General features: G+C 43.1%; 1 protein-coding gene across 3 annotated transcripts in view; it reads right to left on the reverse strand.

Annotated features, from left to right (window-relative positions):
- LOC126365893 (uncharacterized) overlaps positions 1-12,533 on the reverse strand; it is a 468,728-nt gene that overhangs the window by 95,734 nt on the left and 360,461 nt on the right. Inside the window, exons 1-2 of one of the 3 annotated variants that reach the window (XM_050008609.1) lie at positions 11,532-11,761; positions 2,846-3,028 (exon numbers count right to left, since the gene is read on the reverse strand). In XM_050008609.1, coding sequence (XP_049864566.1) covers positions 2,846-3,028; positions 11,532-11,576 — 228 coding nt within the window. In that variant the 5' untranslated portion in view covers positions 11,577-11,761. Of the gene's footprint in view, positions 1-2,845; positions 3,029-11,531; positions 11,762-12,533 lie in introns of those variants that run through there. The other 2 variants (XM_050008610.1, XM_050008611.1) reach the window with 2 other exon arrangements.

The raw sequence follows: 12,533 nt of genomic DNA on the forward strand, positions 1-12,533 counted from the left end.
AACGACGATGGAAATAGGATCACATTTGAAGAAGTGGAGAAAATGGCCAATAGATTGCAGTGCAATAAAGCAGCCTGGGTGGATGAAATTAAGTCGGAACTCATCAAATACAGAGGAATGTCAGGTCTTAAATTGCTACACAGGATAAGTGAAATGGCCTGGGAGTCGGGACAGGTTCCATCAGACTGGACAAAAGCAGTAATCACACCAATCTTTAAACATGGAAACAGAAAAGATTGTAACAACTACAGAGGTATCTCTTTAATCAGCGTTGTGGGTAAAATCTTCTCAGGTATTGTTGAAAGGAAAGTGCGAGTATTAGTTGAGGACCAAATAGATGAAAATCAGTGTGGGTTTAGGCCTCTTAGAGGTTGTCAGGACCAGATCTTTAGCTTACGGCAAATAATGGAGAAGTGTTATGAGTGGAACAGGGAATTGTATCTATGCTTTATAGATCTAGAAAAGACATGACCGGGTTCCTAGCAGGAAGTTATTGTCTGTTCTACGAGATTATGGAATAGGAGGCAAATTTTGCAAGCAAATAAAGGTCTGTACATGGATAGTCAGGCAGCAGTTAGAGTTGACGGTACATTGAGTTCATGGTTCAGAGTAGTTTCAGGGGTGAGACAAGGCTGCAACCTGTCTCCACTGTTGTTCATATTATTTATGGATCATATGTTGAAAACAATAGACTGGCTGGGTGAGATTAAGATATGTGAACAAAAAATAAGCAGTCTTGCATATGCGGATGACTTAGTTGTGGTGGCGGATTCGATTGAAAGTTTGCAAAGTAATATTTCCGAGCTAGATCAGAAATTTAAGGACTGTGGTATGAAGATTAGCATCTCCAAAACGAACGTAATGTCAGTGGGAAAGAAATATAAACGGATTGAGTGCCAAATAGGAGGAACAAAGTTAGAACAGGTGGACAGTTTCAAGTACTTAGGATGCATATTCTCACAGGATGGCAACATAGTGAAGGAACTGGAAGCGAGGTGTAGCAAAGCTAATGCAGTGAGCGCTCAGCTACGATCTACTCTCTTCTGCAAGAAGGAAGTCAGTACCAAGACTAAGTTATCTGTGCACCGTTCAATCTTTCGACCAACAGGGCGAACAGGCTTAGATGGTGGTGTCATGTTACACGCATGGGAGGAGCAAGGTTACCTAAGAGACTCATGGGTTCAGCAGTAGAGGGTAGGAGGAGTCAGGGCAGACCAAGGAGAAGGTACCTGGATTTGGTTACGAATGATTTTGAAGTAATAGGTTTAACATCAGAAGAGGCACCAATGTTAGCACTGAATAGGGGATCATGGAGGAATTTTAAAAGGGGGCTATGCTCCAGACTGAACGCTGAAAGACATAATCAGTCTTAAATGATGATGATGACGCTTCAAAACTGAACAGAATCGGGATTTTTAATGTGTGCCTTTAACGTCAGTTTCGCCTCAGTGAGACGCACTAAAGAATGAGAGGCATACAAGGCAGCCAGCGAGCTAATCGTCTTTACCTTTGTGAAGCCATGAGTAAACCTTACAGCAATCGTAATTACAATTAGTTTGTATTTTCACTTTTTGCTTCATTTTGGCGCTGGTAATTCATTAGATTGGCTGCCTACGGCGCAGCCAATTGTAAGAGTGCTTCATCGACAGTAACAACAATCGAGGTTTCCGATCGACTTCTGACCCGCTACTGAGATCGATCTACGTTAGCCGATTTGATGGCCTGGCCTCACAATCAAAGTCACCGTGCGCGGGAAACAAACCACAGCTGCTTTTGCGACAGCAGAAGTCACGCTCGGAGATTAAACCCGATTAAACGATGTTCGCAATCGAAACTGAAACGGTTTTACGTGTTGACATTTTTAGTAAAGATCCTAACTGCAACGATTACGTACACTTATCACAATAAAAGGAAACACTCAAAAAAAGAGTGAAGTACAGCAGACAGTACAGAGTAGACAACAATGGCTATCTCACACAGTATTGTCAGCTACGTAGGTAACTATTTGTTTTGTAAATAAAACTGCCTTTTCCTGCTGCTAGTTGCTTTATTTATCCCATACACGTTTCGCCTTCTCCTGTTCTAAGGCATCATCAGTGGGATCTATAACGATACAGTTTTGTTAGTTACAGGTTATCAAACAGTTTACTTCGCGATTTTTTGTAAAAAAAAGTAGTTAATTACGATTTGCTGACCTGGAGGAAACGCAGATCAGCAAATCGTAAGTAACTACTTTTTTTTTTATAAAAAGTCGCGAAGTGAATTGTTTGATAACCTATAACTAACAAAACTGTATCGTTATAGATCCCACTGATGATGCCTTAGAACAGGAGAAGGCGAAACGCTTATGGGATAAATAAAGTAACTAGCAGCAGGAAAAGGCAGTTTTATTTACAAAACAAATATTTATATGCTTGCTGCGGAAGATGGCCACACAAACACACTTGTTATGTAGGTAACGTTGACAAACACACTTGTTATGTAGGTAACGTTGGCGGTAGCGACCGACAAATGACTGCTGGCCCCAGTCTATCGCCCTCCACCAGTTCAGATTCTCAACCCCCCCCCCCCCCCCCCCAAATTGGTATTTAGTCACCATCACACAACGTTTCAGATCTGGGGAGCTGACCGGCCAGTTTAAAGTGAAACTCTGAATGGCTATTGAGTGCAAGTCTTTTAGGACTAAGAGCTGCATTTTTCTAAGTTCAGTATAATGAACGGACCACATAGTGCGAAATATTATCCGTTCAGGTATAATCGGAATATTTATGTATCCCGACAAGGTCTAATCGGGAGTCGGGTTTCGAACAGAATAATCTGGCCATTCACGGCCGTGGCTCCTCACCTGCACGGCGCTCTGGGGCGCCGCCCGCTCCCTGGACGGCGTCGCGACGGCGGGGGCGGCGGGGGCGGCGGGCGACGCCTCCTTGGCGGCGTGCTCGTCGCGGCTCTTGAAGCAGTTGGCGCACAGGTCGCGGCGCCACGCGTTCTGCACGAACTGCCGGCACTGGCCCACCATGGAGGACTCCTGTACACACACGGAGCACGCATCCTCAGCTAGGGTAGTCCAACCTTACATGTTTGGTGACGCTTGGTGGTTGCTACATGGAAGTACCACCCACCAGGAAAGTACTTGGGCTCGAACAAACACAAATACACCAGAAGCGTGTGAGAAATAATGTAAAGGTCCCTTATTACACTAGTGATACTCCCGCATCTGCAAAACTCTGCAGCCGTCCGTTGGAGGCCTCGCGTATGCCATGCCGCATTGCACACTGACCTGACGGTACGCCAGTCGGGACCAGTGTGCCTCTGAAGTTGCGTTTTGTGACATTATTTGTGTATTGAAGCGTCAGATGACTCGGCGATTGGTAATCAGTCCTGCTAATGTATTGTGATTGGTTGAGATGAAGTTACAAAGAACCCTTCTTCCTGAAAATGGTATTGGTGTAGAAGACGAATCATTCGCATGTTTTCTGGTATCTATTATAGAGCAGAAATATGTGCATAAGTTAGAAACAGATACTGTTGTAACACTAACACATAATGATGATGATAGGGATGATAATGACGAACAACTCATTGCAAACGGCAGTGCTACGGCAAGGGCGGGAAGAGGCGATGGAAGCAGTGACAGTGAATACCAACCGTCTCCCAAGAAGAAGGTTAAAGTTGGAAGTATCATCACGGCGTTTGATGACAACACACTGGAGAATATGTACGATGATTATTACGTAAGAGGTTTCGACACATACGACAAGCTTCTGAAAAGATACCCTAAACTGAAGTCTAAAAGCAATATTAAAAACATACTGGATTACGTGGCAAAGAAAAGAGAAGGAAATACAGTTTACAAAGGAAATCGTACACTGCTGTTCAAGGCCATCAAGGAGCGTGTAATGGCGAAATTCGATGAAGCGCGAGAATGCGTTCCGCCGTTCATTATTGGCATTTACAAGATTGGGCATTGGACGTATCCAGAAATCTCGGGTGTACAAACTTTACAGCTTCACTAGGATTTATTACTAATTTGAAAAAGGAGTTTAGGATAACATCACGCCGTATCACTATGCTCCAAGCACGAAAAGATAAGGATGACGAAGAAGAGATGATTGAAAGAGCTCAAACGTTTGTTGCTGACGTCAATGAGCATATCACGAGAGAAAACACCGATATTAGTTCTGTATGGAACTTTGATCAGAGTCAGTTCAACTATGAACTTTCATGTGACAGTACACTATCCATGAAAGGGGAGAGAAACACTGTCGCGATGTTGCAATCAGTTAACTGTGCAACACATAGTTATACGATCGGTGTTGCTATATCAATGGACGGACGATTGGCAGACAAACTCTATATTTGCTTCCAAGAATCCAGTGGAAAGTTTGGACTCCGCGTGTCAAGGGAAACAGAAACGCGGTGCCCTCCAAATGTCGTCGTCGATGCAAGTGTGAATGGGAAGATGACGAAACAACATATGAAGATGTTTTTTTCTGTCAGTTTTGGATTCACATTTGTCGAGAAAGTCATTAGTACTTTGTGACTCCTGGTCTGGATGAACGAGTACTACTGGAAGCATCTGGCGGAAAACATCTAGATTTAAAAATCATTCCGCCTAAAACTACAAAGTATGCACAACCTCTGGACGAGTATTTCTTCATGGAATATAAAATATATGCCAAGAAAATAGCTCCACTGAACTACGTTCCAGTAATATGCAGCCGAAATTGCACGACAGATTCTCTATCATGAATATGCATTCTGTCATTTGCAACCAGTTATCTGCGGGAGTATACAGACCAATGCTTCGTTACGCGTGGCAGAACGCTGGCTACGATATTGGTGAACCAGTGAACAACTTCAAAAGTGTCACTGACGGGGCGTTCAACGCTGATATTATAGAATGTGCAACATGCGATCAACTTGCATCTCTTCACTGTGCGTTTTGCAGTCGTTCGTATTGCTCGGAGCATTTTATTGACATTCCGCATTTACATTTATAGTTACGATTGGTGCATTGCGTATGGCATCTTCAATTACACCTACAGTGATATCTAGAGCACGACTGCAGTTTTGCAGAAAAACGACACCCACCAGCACATTCAGAGGTACGTAATGGTCCTGTAACCAAAAGTTCATACAGATCTGTATGTTCGAGCCCAAGTACTTTCCTGGTCAGTTTGATTAGAGGGTAAGAGGGTGGCAGCCTTCGTTTCGCTGGTAGGAAATTGGGAAAATGCATGTACACCGTGTATTGAAATACTGTTAGAGACTCGGTGAACCAGGCTAGAAAGTGATACCGGGAGTATATGATGTAGGCCACCGCGAATTTTCACAAATTTAAATTGCAGTTGTTTCAAAGAAAACGCCTTTTGCATGCAGCACATCGAAATTTTTTATATTTATTTCTGCACCCAGACGCGTTTCGCCTTTTTTTACAAGGCATCTTCAGTGGGTGTCCTGAAATATTACATGATTTGTCCTTTTCACATATAGGTTATGGTTTGACATCTAGGTTATAGATTTAAAAACAGTTCCTTAACGTTTTTTACGAAATGGAAAGGTACTTACAGGTAACTTCTAATTCACTGCATCTAAGCAAACTGCTTTTTCTCATCTGGCAACCAGGTGGACATCTTACAGTTCACTTTCAGTTCACTGTTTTCGTTACACATCACTGTAACTGCCATCTTTTTAATACAGAGATCCATTTGTTTTTCTAAGTGTTACCAACCAATGTGTAACGAAAGCAGTGAACTGAAAGTTAAGTGTAAGATGTCCACCTGGTTGCCAGATAAGAAAAAGCAGTTTGCTTAGATGCAGTGAATTAGAAGTTACCTGTAAGTACCTTTCCATTTCGTAAAAAAACGTGAAGGAACTGTCTTTAAATCTATAACCTAGATGTCAAACCATAACCTATATGTGAAAAGGACAAATCATGTAATATTTCAGGACAACCACTGAGATGCCTTGTAAAAAAAGGCGAAACGCGTCTGTGTGCATACATAAAAATAAAAAATTTCGATGTGCACCATGCAAAAGGCATTTTCTTTGAAACAATTGCAATTGATATACAGCTGCTGCGGAAATAGCCAGTACGAGAAACGTGTTCCACAAATTTGTTTGGCTTGCGACAGAGGGCCGAAAAAGTACCGTACATGGCGAAAACAAAGAGAAGAATCCACTGTGATTTCACCGTACTGGCGTCCATAAATCGCTGGAAACATACTGATTCCATTACACCATTGACTGTTTTTTGAATAAAGGCAGTCTCGGTTGCAAAACTGTCAGTTACGCGTTACGCCCTTGTGAGACATCATCAGATTTTGTAAAACTGTAGCAGAAGAAACTTCATTCGTCAGTTGCTGTAACTCCTCCCGAACAGGTCACGAATGTCCCAACGGTACCGACCGGCTGCCGTGTCATCCTCAGCCCATAGGCGTCACTGGATGCGGATACGAAGGGGTACGTGGTCAGCTCACCACTCTCCCGGCCGTATGTCTGTTTCCGAGACCGGAGCCGCTACGTCTCAATCAGTAGCTCCACAGTTTGCCTCACAAGGGCTGAGTGCACACCATTTGCCAACAGCGCTCGGCAGACCGGATGGTCACCCATCCAGGTTGTAGCCCAGCCCGACAACGCTTAACTTCGGTGATCTCACGGGAGCCGGTGTTACCACGGCGGCCGTCAGTTGCTATAACAGGGCATAAAATAAGAATAAATAATCATCTGGGTAAGGTATCCGTTCGCCAGAAGACTTGCCGGAACCGAAAAGTGTATGTACTGAGACGGGATCAGCATCATGTGATCCGGTTCTTACTCTCTTTCGGTTCCGATAAGACTTTTGACGAACGGATACCTTATCCAGACGACTTTTTATTCTTATTTTATGCGCTGTTGTGGCAACTGACGAATGAAGTTTCTTCTGCTACATTTATACACAATATGATGACGCTCCACAAGGGCGAAACACGTAATTGTTATCAGTTTTTCAACCGAGACTCCCTATATTTTTAAAAAAATCGCCGACAATAGAACTGTTAAATACGTAGGAATATGCGCCTGTAGCGGCTGCAACCGGAACGAACACATAAAGCAGCTTGTAGGAATGGCAGAAAATCGCTCGAACACTCCTAACAAAATGCTACCCAACCACGGCGGAGCTAGCACATAAAACCACCGTTACGCCGTTTCTTAAGTGTTTTTCGCCAATCTTGAATGGTTGCTAGATGGGATTATTACAGGAGGTAAGGATAAGACTGAAGAAGAACTGCTTCTTTCATCCCAGTTTCGTTTAGTGGGCGGAAGAGTGTCAGCAAGATGTTTAGCGAAGTCCGCTACCAGACGCTGCTTGAGCGGTATCACACAGAGACCACTCCCGAAATTCCGGGAGCCCTAGTTTCGAAATGAGACAAGTCATATATTACTCCCTCCCAGATGTGTATCTCATGAAGCGACCAAGATGTTAAGAGAAATTCGACCTTATAAAGATTTGATTTAAAGTCGTTCTTTCAACTCATTATTAGCTACTGAACCAGAGAGGGTGAAAAAGAGGATGGGAACCACGAGTTGATACCACGTGACCCCTGCTTACAAATGTAGGTTTACGTATCACAGACGCACTCACAACTCTTAGCTAATTTCCGTGTCAAATGTATTATGACCCTACGGTGAAAATGATGTAAGCGCGAGCAGTGTAATGCTGGTTTTGGGTAGCTGTTATAGCAGACGGGTACAGAAAAGAGAGAGCATGAAGCCACCACCACCAAGTTGCCAACTCTCTCGGCTATCACCAAGAAACAGGAGGCCGCCTAGCTTAACTTCCCTGTTCGACGAACGGATCACAATCCTTCCTAAGAAGTGAGGTAATCAGAAATGTTCCGGCAACATCCTCTTTTCTCTGCTACCCAGTTACTGGCGACTAAAAATTCCTTCATAAGTGGGATGTGAACAGCCACCTCTGGGTCGAGTGCTCTGGTAATGAGGAACGCCCCTAACCTCTGCTATGAAAGTGTGGAACTAGTAACTGCTTGAAAAAAAATGTTCTTACCTGGAGTAAATGTATACTTCACAGATTTTTTGCGAAGAATCTATAATTACTCTCCACATTCCTGCAGACTGCTCCCATACTGTTATGTATGCGAACAAAATGTCATTATCATATACTCCAATGGTAATTACTAATCAGATACTCTGTCCCATTTCCCCCCCTCTCTCTCTGACACGCACGCACGTCCCCCCCCCCCCCCCCCCCCCACACACACACAGTAATATATACAGGGTGGTCCAGTCATCGTATAAATACTACATTCAGGAACGTTATAGTCCTGAGAGATGCCAAACATGTCAAAGTAACATCTCTCGTCTCCTCTCTCTATTGCAGTTAACTTCTCTTATCATCTTTTTCAAAGAACCGGACGAGAAATTAGCACAAGTCTGCCCACAGTAGAGAACTTGATCGGTCCTAATTTATTGCCTCCAGTGCCCGCTGTGCACACTTCTGCACCTCGTCAAAGTGGCGAGCCTGCGCTTTACTCGGAAGTGTGACGTCACTTCGCGGCGGCAGTAAACAAGTGCCGGGCAGCTGCGATAAGTGACGTCATCTGCGACTCGTACTCGGCGATCGCATTCCGTTCGTAAAAATACGAAAACAGGCTACATCAGCAGGAGTTTGAGTACGGCTGCTATCTAGCTCGCGTCTGTATTTGAATGGACTACCATTGTTTCTAGCGAAACTAACTACTGCTTACCTCGATGACATACGACAAACGGTCCTCCTAGCGGTATACTTGACGCAGAATGTTGCACCAGCATATTCCATCGTACATCCTAATGTACAGCACCCCTAGCAGCGAATGGCAGAAATGGACAAATTTCTTGGCGTTCATGCTCATTGGGTATTCATCTGCACTATCTTGTCAAGTTAAAGATCTACGCAATATATGGTAACAATTAAGTATTTCTTCTCATGCAAGTTTTGGAAGCATGCGAGACAGACAGTACGAATCATCCTAGTGAATTCGAGCGTGTCCCAAAATGACGGGGAATACAGGTTGGAGTAAGTACTGGACAATTGGGTGAGTCGCCTTTAACTATTCGCAAAACGAAGTAATAAATGACAAGTCCAACTAAAATTTGCTTCAACTGACATACTAAGTATAACAAATTCGTAATTTAGACTCGAAGGATTTTCAAACCAACGTTAGTGTACTGTCAGCGTTTCTTATAATTTGTGATAATCTAGTTCATTGCTTATTGCATACTGTTTTCGACGCAACCAGTACGTGCAACTGATTACTTTCATTTCTGCTGCGTTTCATTCATTACTAGGCAAAGTGACAATGACCCCAATTAAGACAAACGAGGTAGTGTATGAACGGTAAAAGAGGAAGAAGTTTTGAAATGAAAATGAAATTTATTTATCGGTAGTGAATTGTTAACTTAACAAACGTGTAGCTCTGTTTCTTTAAGAACTGTTCCTTAAAAATAATGGTTATTAAGATCAACAAGATTTGCACCCAATCACCAGAATTTACTGTGCATTGGGAATTGCTAGCCATTTCGCGTTATAAACAACCACTGGCGGTGAAATCTGCGACACATGCAGCAAAATTGGAGACGAGTTCAACTGGACAAAGAGAGAAAGAAGTGCAGTTTGTTGTCGCACTGGACACGCTTTCAGGAGAACTAGGGGTAGTCCTCGTCTGGCCATCTACACGACATCAAATACGAAGCTTTGCAGCAGACTGGTTTTCAGTTCAACACATTATGAGTGCGATCACTTGCTCGAATCTTTCAACTAGTATAGCATACAACTTTCGTGTTACAACCTTTCGGTTATTTTTTGTTCCATGCTTTCCGCACCATATCAACGTTTGGGCATAATTAAATGAATAACGCTTTCTTTATAGATGTTAAGCTCCTAAATGCAAAATACAAAATTAAAAGAAATGATTCACCTCCTAAATTCAGATCAAGATGTTTCATAACAGTGACACCGGACTGACAGTTACTTAGTCCAAGTTCTTGTCAAACATAAATGAAACTTGGACCAACTGTCATGCTTTTTGTCTAATTATTCTTTGCACTAAACATTTTTGATGAGTTCAAACTATCTTCAGTGTTGTTCAACTGACATTATGCCATTCCAAGAAAAAAAGGGTTTCATCTCACTGTCAATAACAAGAGTACTTGATCAAGGGCAACTCCCTGCTACTCCCTTCCACCAGGAGCCTTACTTTGGCTCTAAGCACTATGGGACTTAAGACCTGAAGTCATCAGTCCCCTGGACTTGGAACTACTTACACCTAACTAACCTAAGGACACCACACACATCCATGCCCGAGGCAGGATTAGAACCTGCGACCGTAGCAGCAGAACGGTTCCGAACTGAAGCGCCCAGAACCGCTCGGCCACAGCGTCCGGCAGCCTTACTTTCACAGAGCGGAGTTTCCTAGGAACGAAAAAGGGTAATATGATTAACTGAAGCTCGTAATGAGTTGATGGGGATGTGCTCGGTTGGTTGATCTGAAAGAACTGTCCGCTGAAGGCAAGTGTCGTAATTTGAACGCATGTCCAGAATTGTTTAAACATTTCACGATTTTGAAGACGTAAATAAGGATTAAATGATTCATTTAGGTGTAACTCAACTCTTCAATATAGGATCAGTTTTGTTTCAAACAACTACCACAGTACATTACATTTATAGTTACTCTAAAACAATTACCATGAGCCTAGATTCCAATGTAGAAAAAGTTTCATATAATTTGTGAAAGCATATACAACAGAGCATCGATTATCCTAAACAATTGGGGTGAAAGCTGCTCAGATAACTGATTTTTCGAATAACCGAATATCTACGAAAGCATGCGTACCAGTATCTACAGGAATTTGAAACACAAACACTGAATTAAAAACAATACTATACATACAATTTTTCTATCATACGTCTCATGAATAACCCAGAGAACTGATTACACAGCCTAGTTTAAAACGTTCAAAGTAACCATTACAGTACGGCTAGAGTTTATAAAATTTGTTAATGCTTCAGAGCTGAGACCTTTTTTTTTAAGCTAAGTGCAATCGCAAATTGTATAACGGCATGACTGTTCTTTTTAATGTCCGACCTTGTTGCTTTCCCGGCTCCGTATTCGCGAGCTAAATTTGATCCATATTCACGTTTCTACGACAGGTCTAGAGAGTTTAGGTTCTCCAGAAAAAGGCATTATTCACGTATAGTCGCTATTGAGAACAGCGTGATCTGATTTAATCAAAGGTTCAGACAGCAAAAATGACGGCCAACAGGGAGGGGGAGAGAGGAACCTGGGAACTCTGCTGTCGATACAACGCAAGCACAAATTTCAATTTGCTAACAGGAATGCTTTCCATTCACCGATGACTCAGGTGCTCGGTATTCGGATAATCCCTACACTACTGTAAGTAACTCCGTCATAAAATGTGTCGATACGTCGATACGTGCGCCAGACACTGTTTTAAATACTGTTGAAAGAAATAAACAGGAGACGACTGACCTCTGTGGGGCCCGCCTGTGTAGCGGACACTACATTGGGCGGCATTGTGCCGCAACAGAGTTGATGCTGCTGTTACGGGTCACAACAATCTCTGTGGCGAGGATGTACTATTGTTGATACCGAAACATCAAAACGGAACTGTAGCCGACGACGCACAGCCAGGCGAAACAGCCTGCGACACTATTCGCGTAAAATACGGTAACCGCGCGCGTTGAACGCACCTGACTAAACCAGGCTCTGCCACGAGAGAACCTTTATAACAAAAGGAGCCCTCCTCTTCTCCCTCCCCTCCCCTCCTCTCCCGCCACTATTACCCCCCACCCTCCAACTCGCTCCTTCACACGGTGATAAGAACCTTTACCATGAAAAGCAACGCAGCCGCTACGAGGGAATATGTGACGCTACCGTCATGCGACCCACTCTCTGAGAAAGATTTAAAGATGTTTCGCGATCATACGATTAGATACTTTTGTTTTTATCCCGAGTCGTAATTGTCATATCTTTACCTCATTGACTCGTCCGAGAAAGAAGCAGACGGGTTGGAAAAAGCTCTTGATCGGTAGGCAGTTTCTTTTTTGATATCTTATCCGGCGACGTAGTTACATAAGGGCGTGGAGTAGGTCTACAATATCTTGTCTTCCCATCTCTTCAGACGCTGTTTATATTTTGTCACTACTACGTAGCAGCCCAGTCAGCGATGAGTCAAAACTGAAAATACTGTTAATTCGACGAAATGTCGATTTCAACAGTTAAGTTAGCGCGTTGAGAGAAATTGAGCAACCCAGACATCGAGCTGGCTCGAATGTTTTGTCGGTATCTTGTGATTAGTGTCGCAAGAAGCCGTCTCTCTCTCTCTCTCATCATGTGGGCTCTGTAGTCAAACTACTTGGTACTCTAAAAAAATGTTCAAATTTGTGTGAAATCTTATGGGATTTAACTGCTAAAGTCATCAGTCCCAAAGCTTACACACTACTTAACCTAAATTATCTTAAGGACAAACAC

This window comes from Schistocerca gregaria, chromosome 4 (genome assembly GCF_023897955.1).
Source record: "Schistocerca gregaria isolate iqSchGreg1 chromosome 4, iqSchGreg1.2, whole genome shotgun sequence".
In the NCBI taxonomy this organism is placed as follows: domain Eukaryota; kingdom Metazoa; phylum Arthropoda; class Insecta; order Orthoptera; family Acrididae; genus Schistocerca; species Schistocerca gregaria.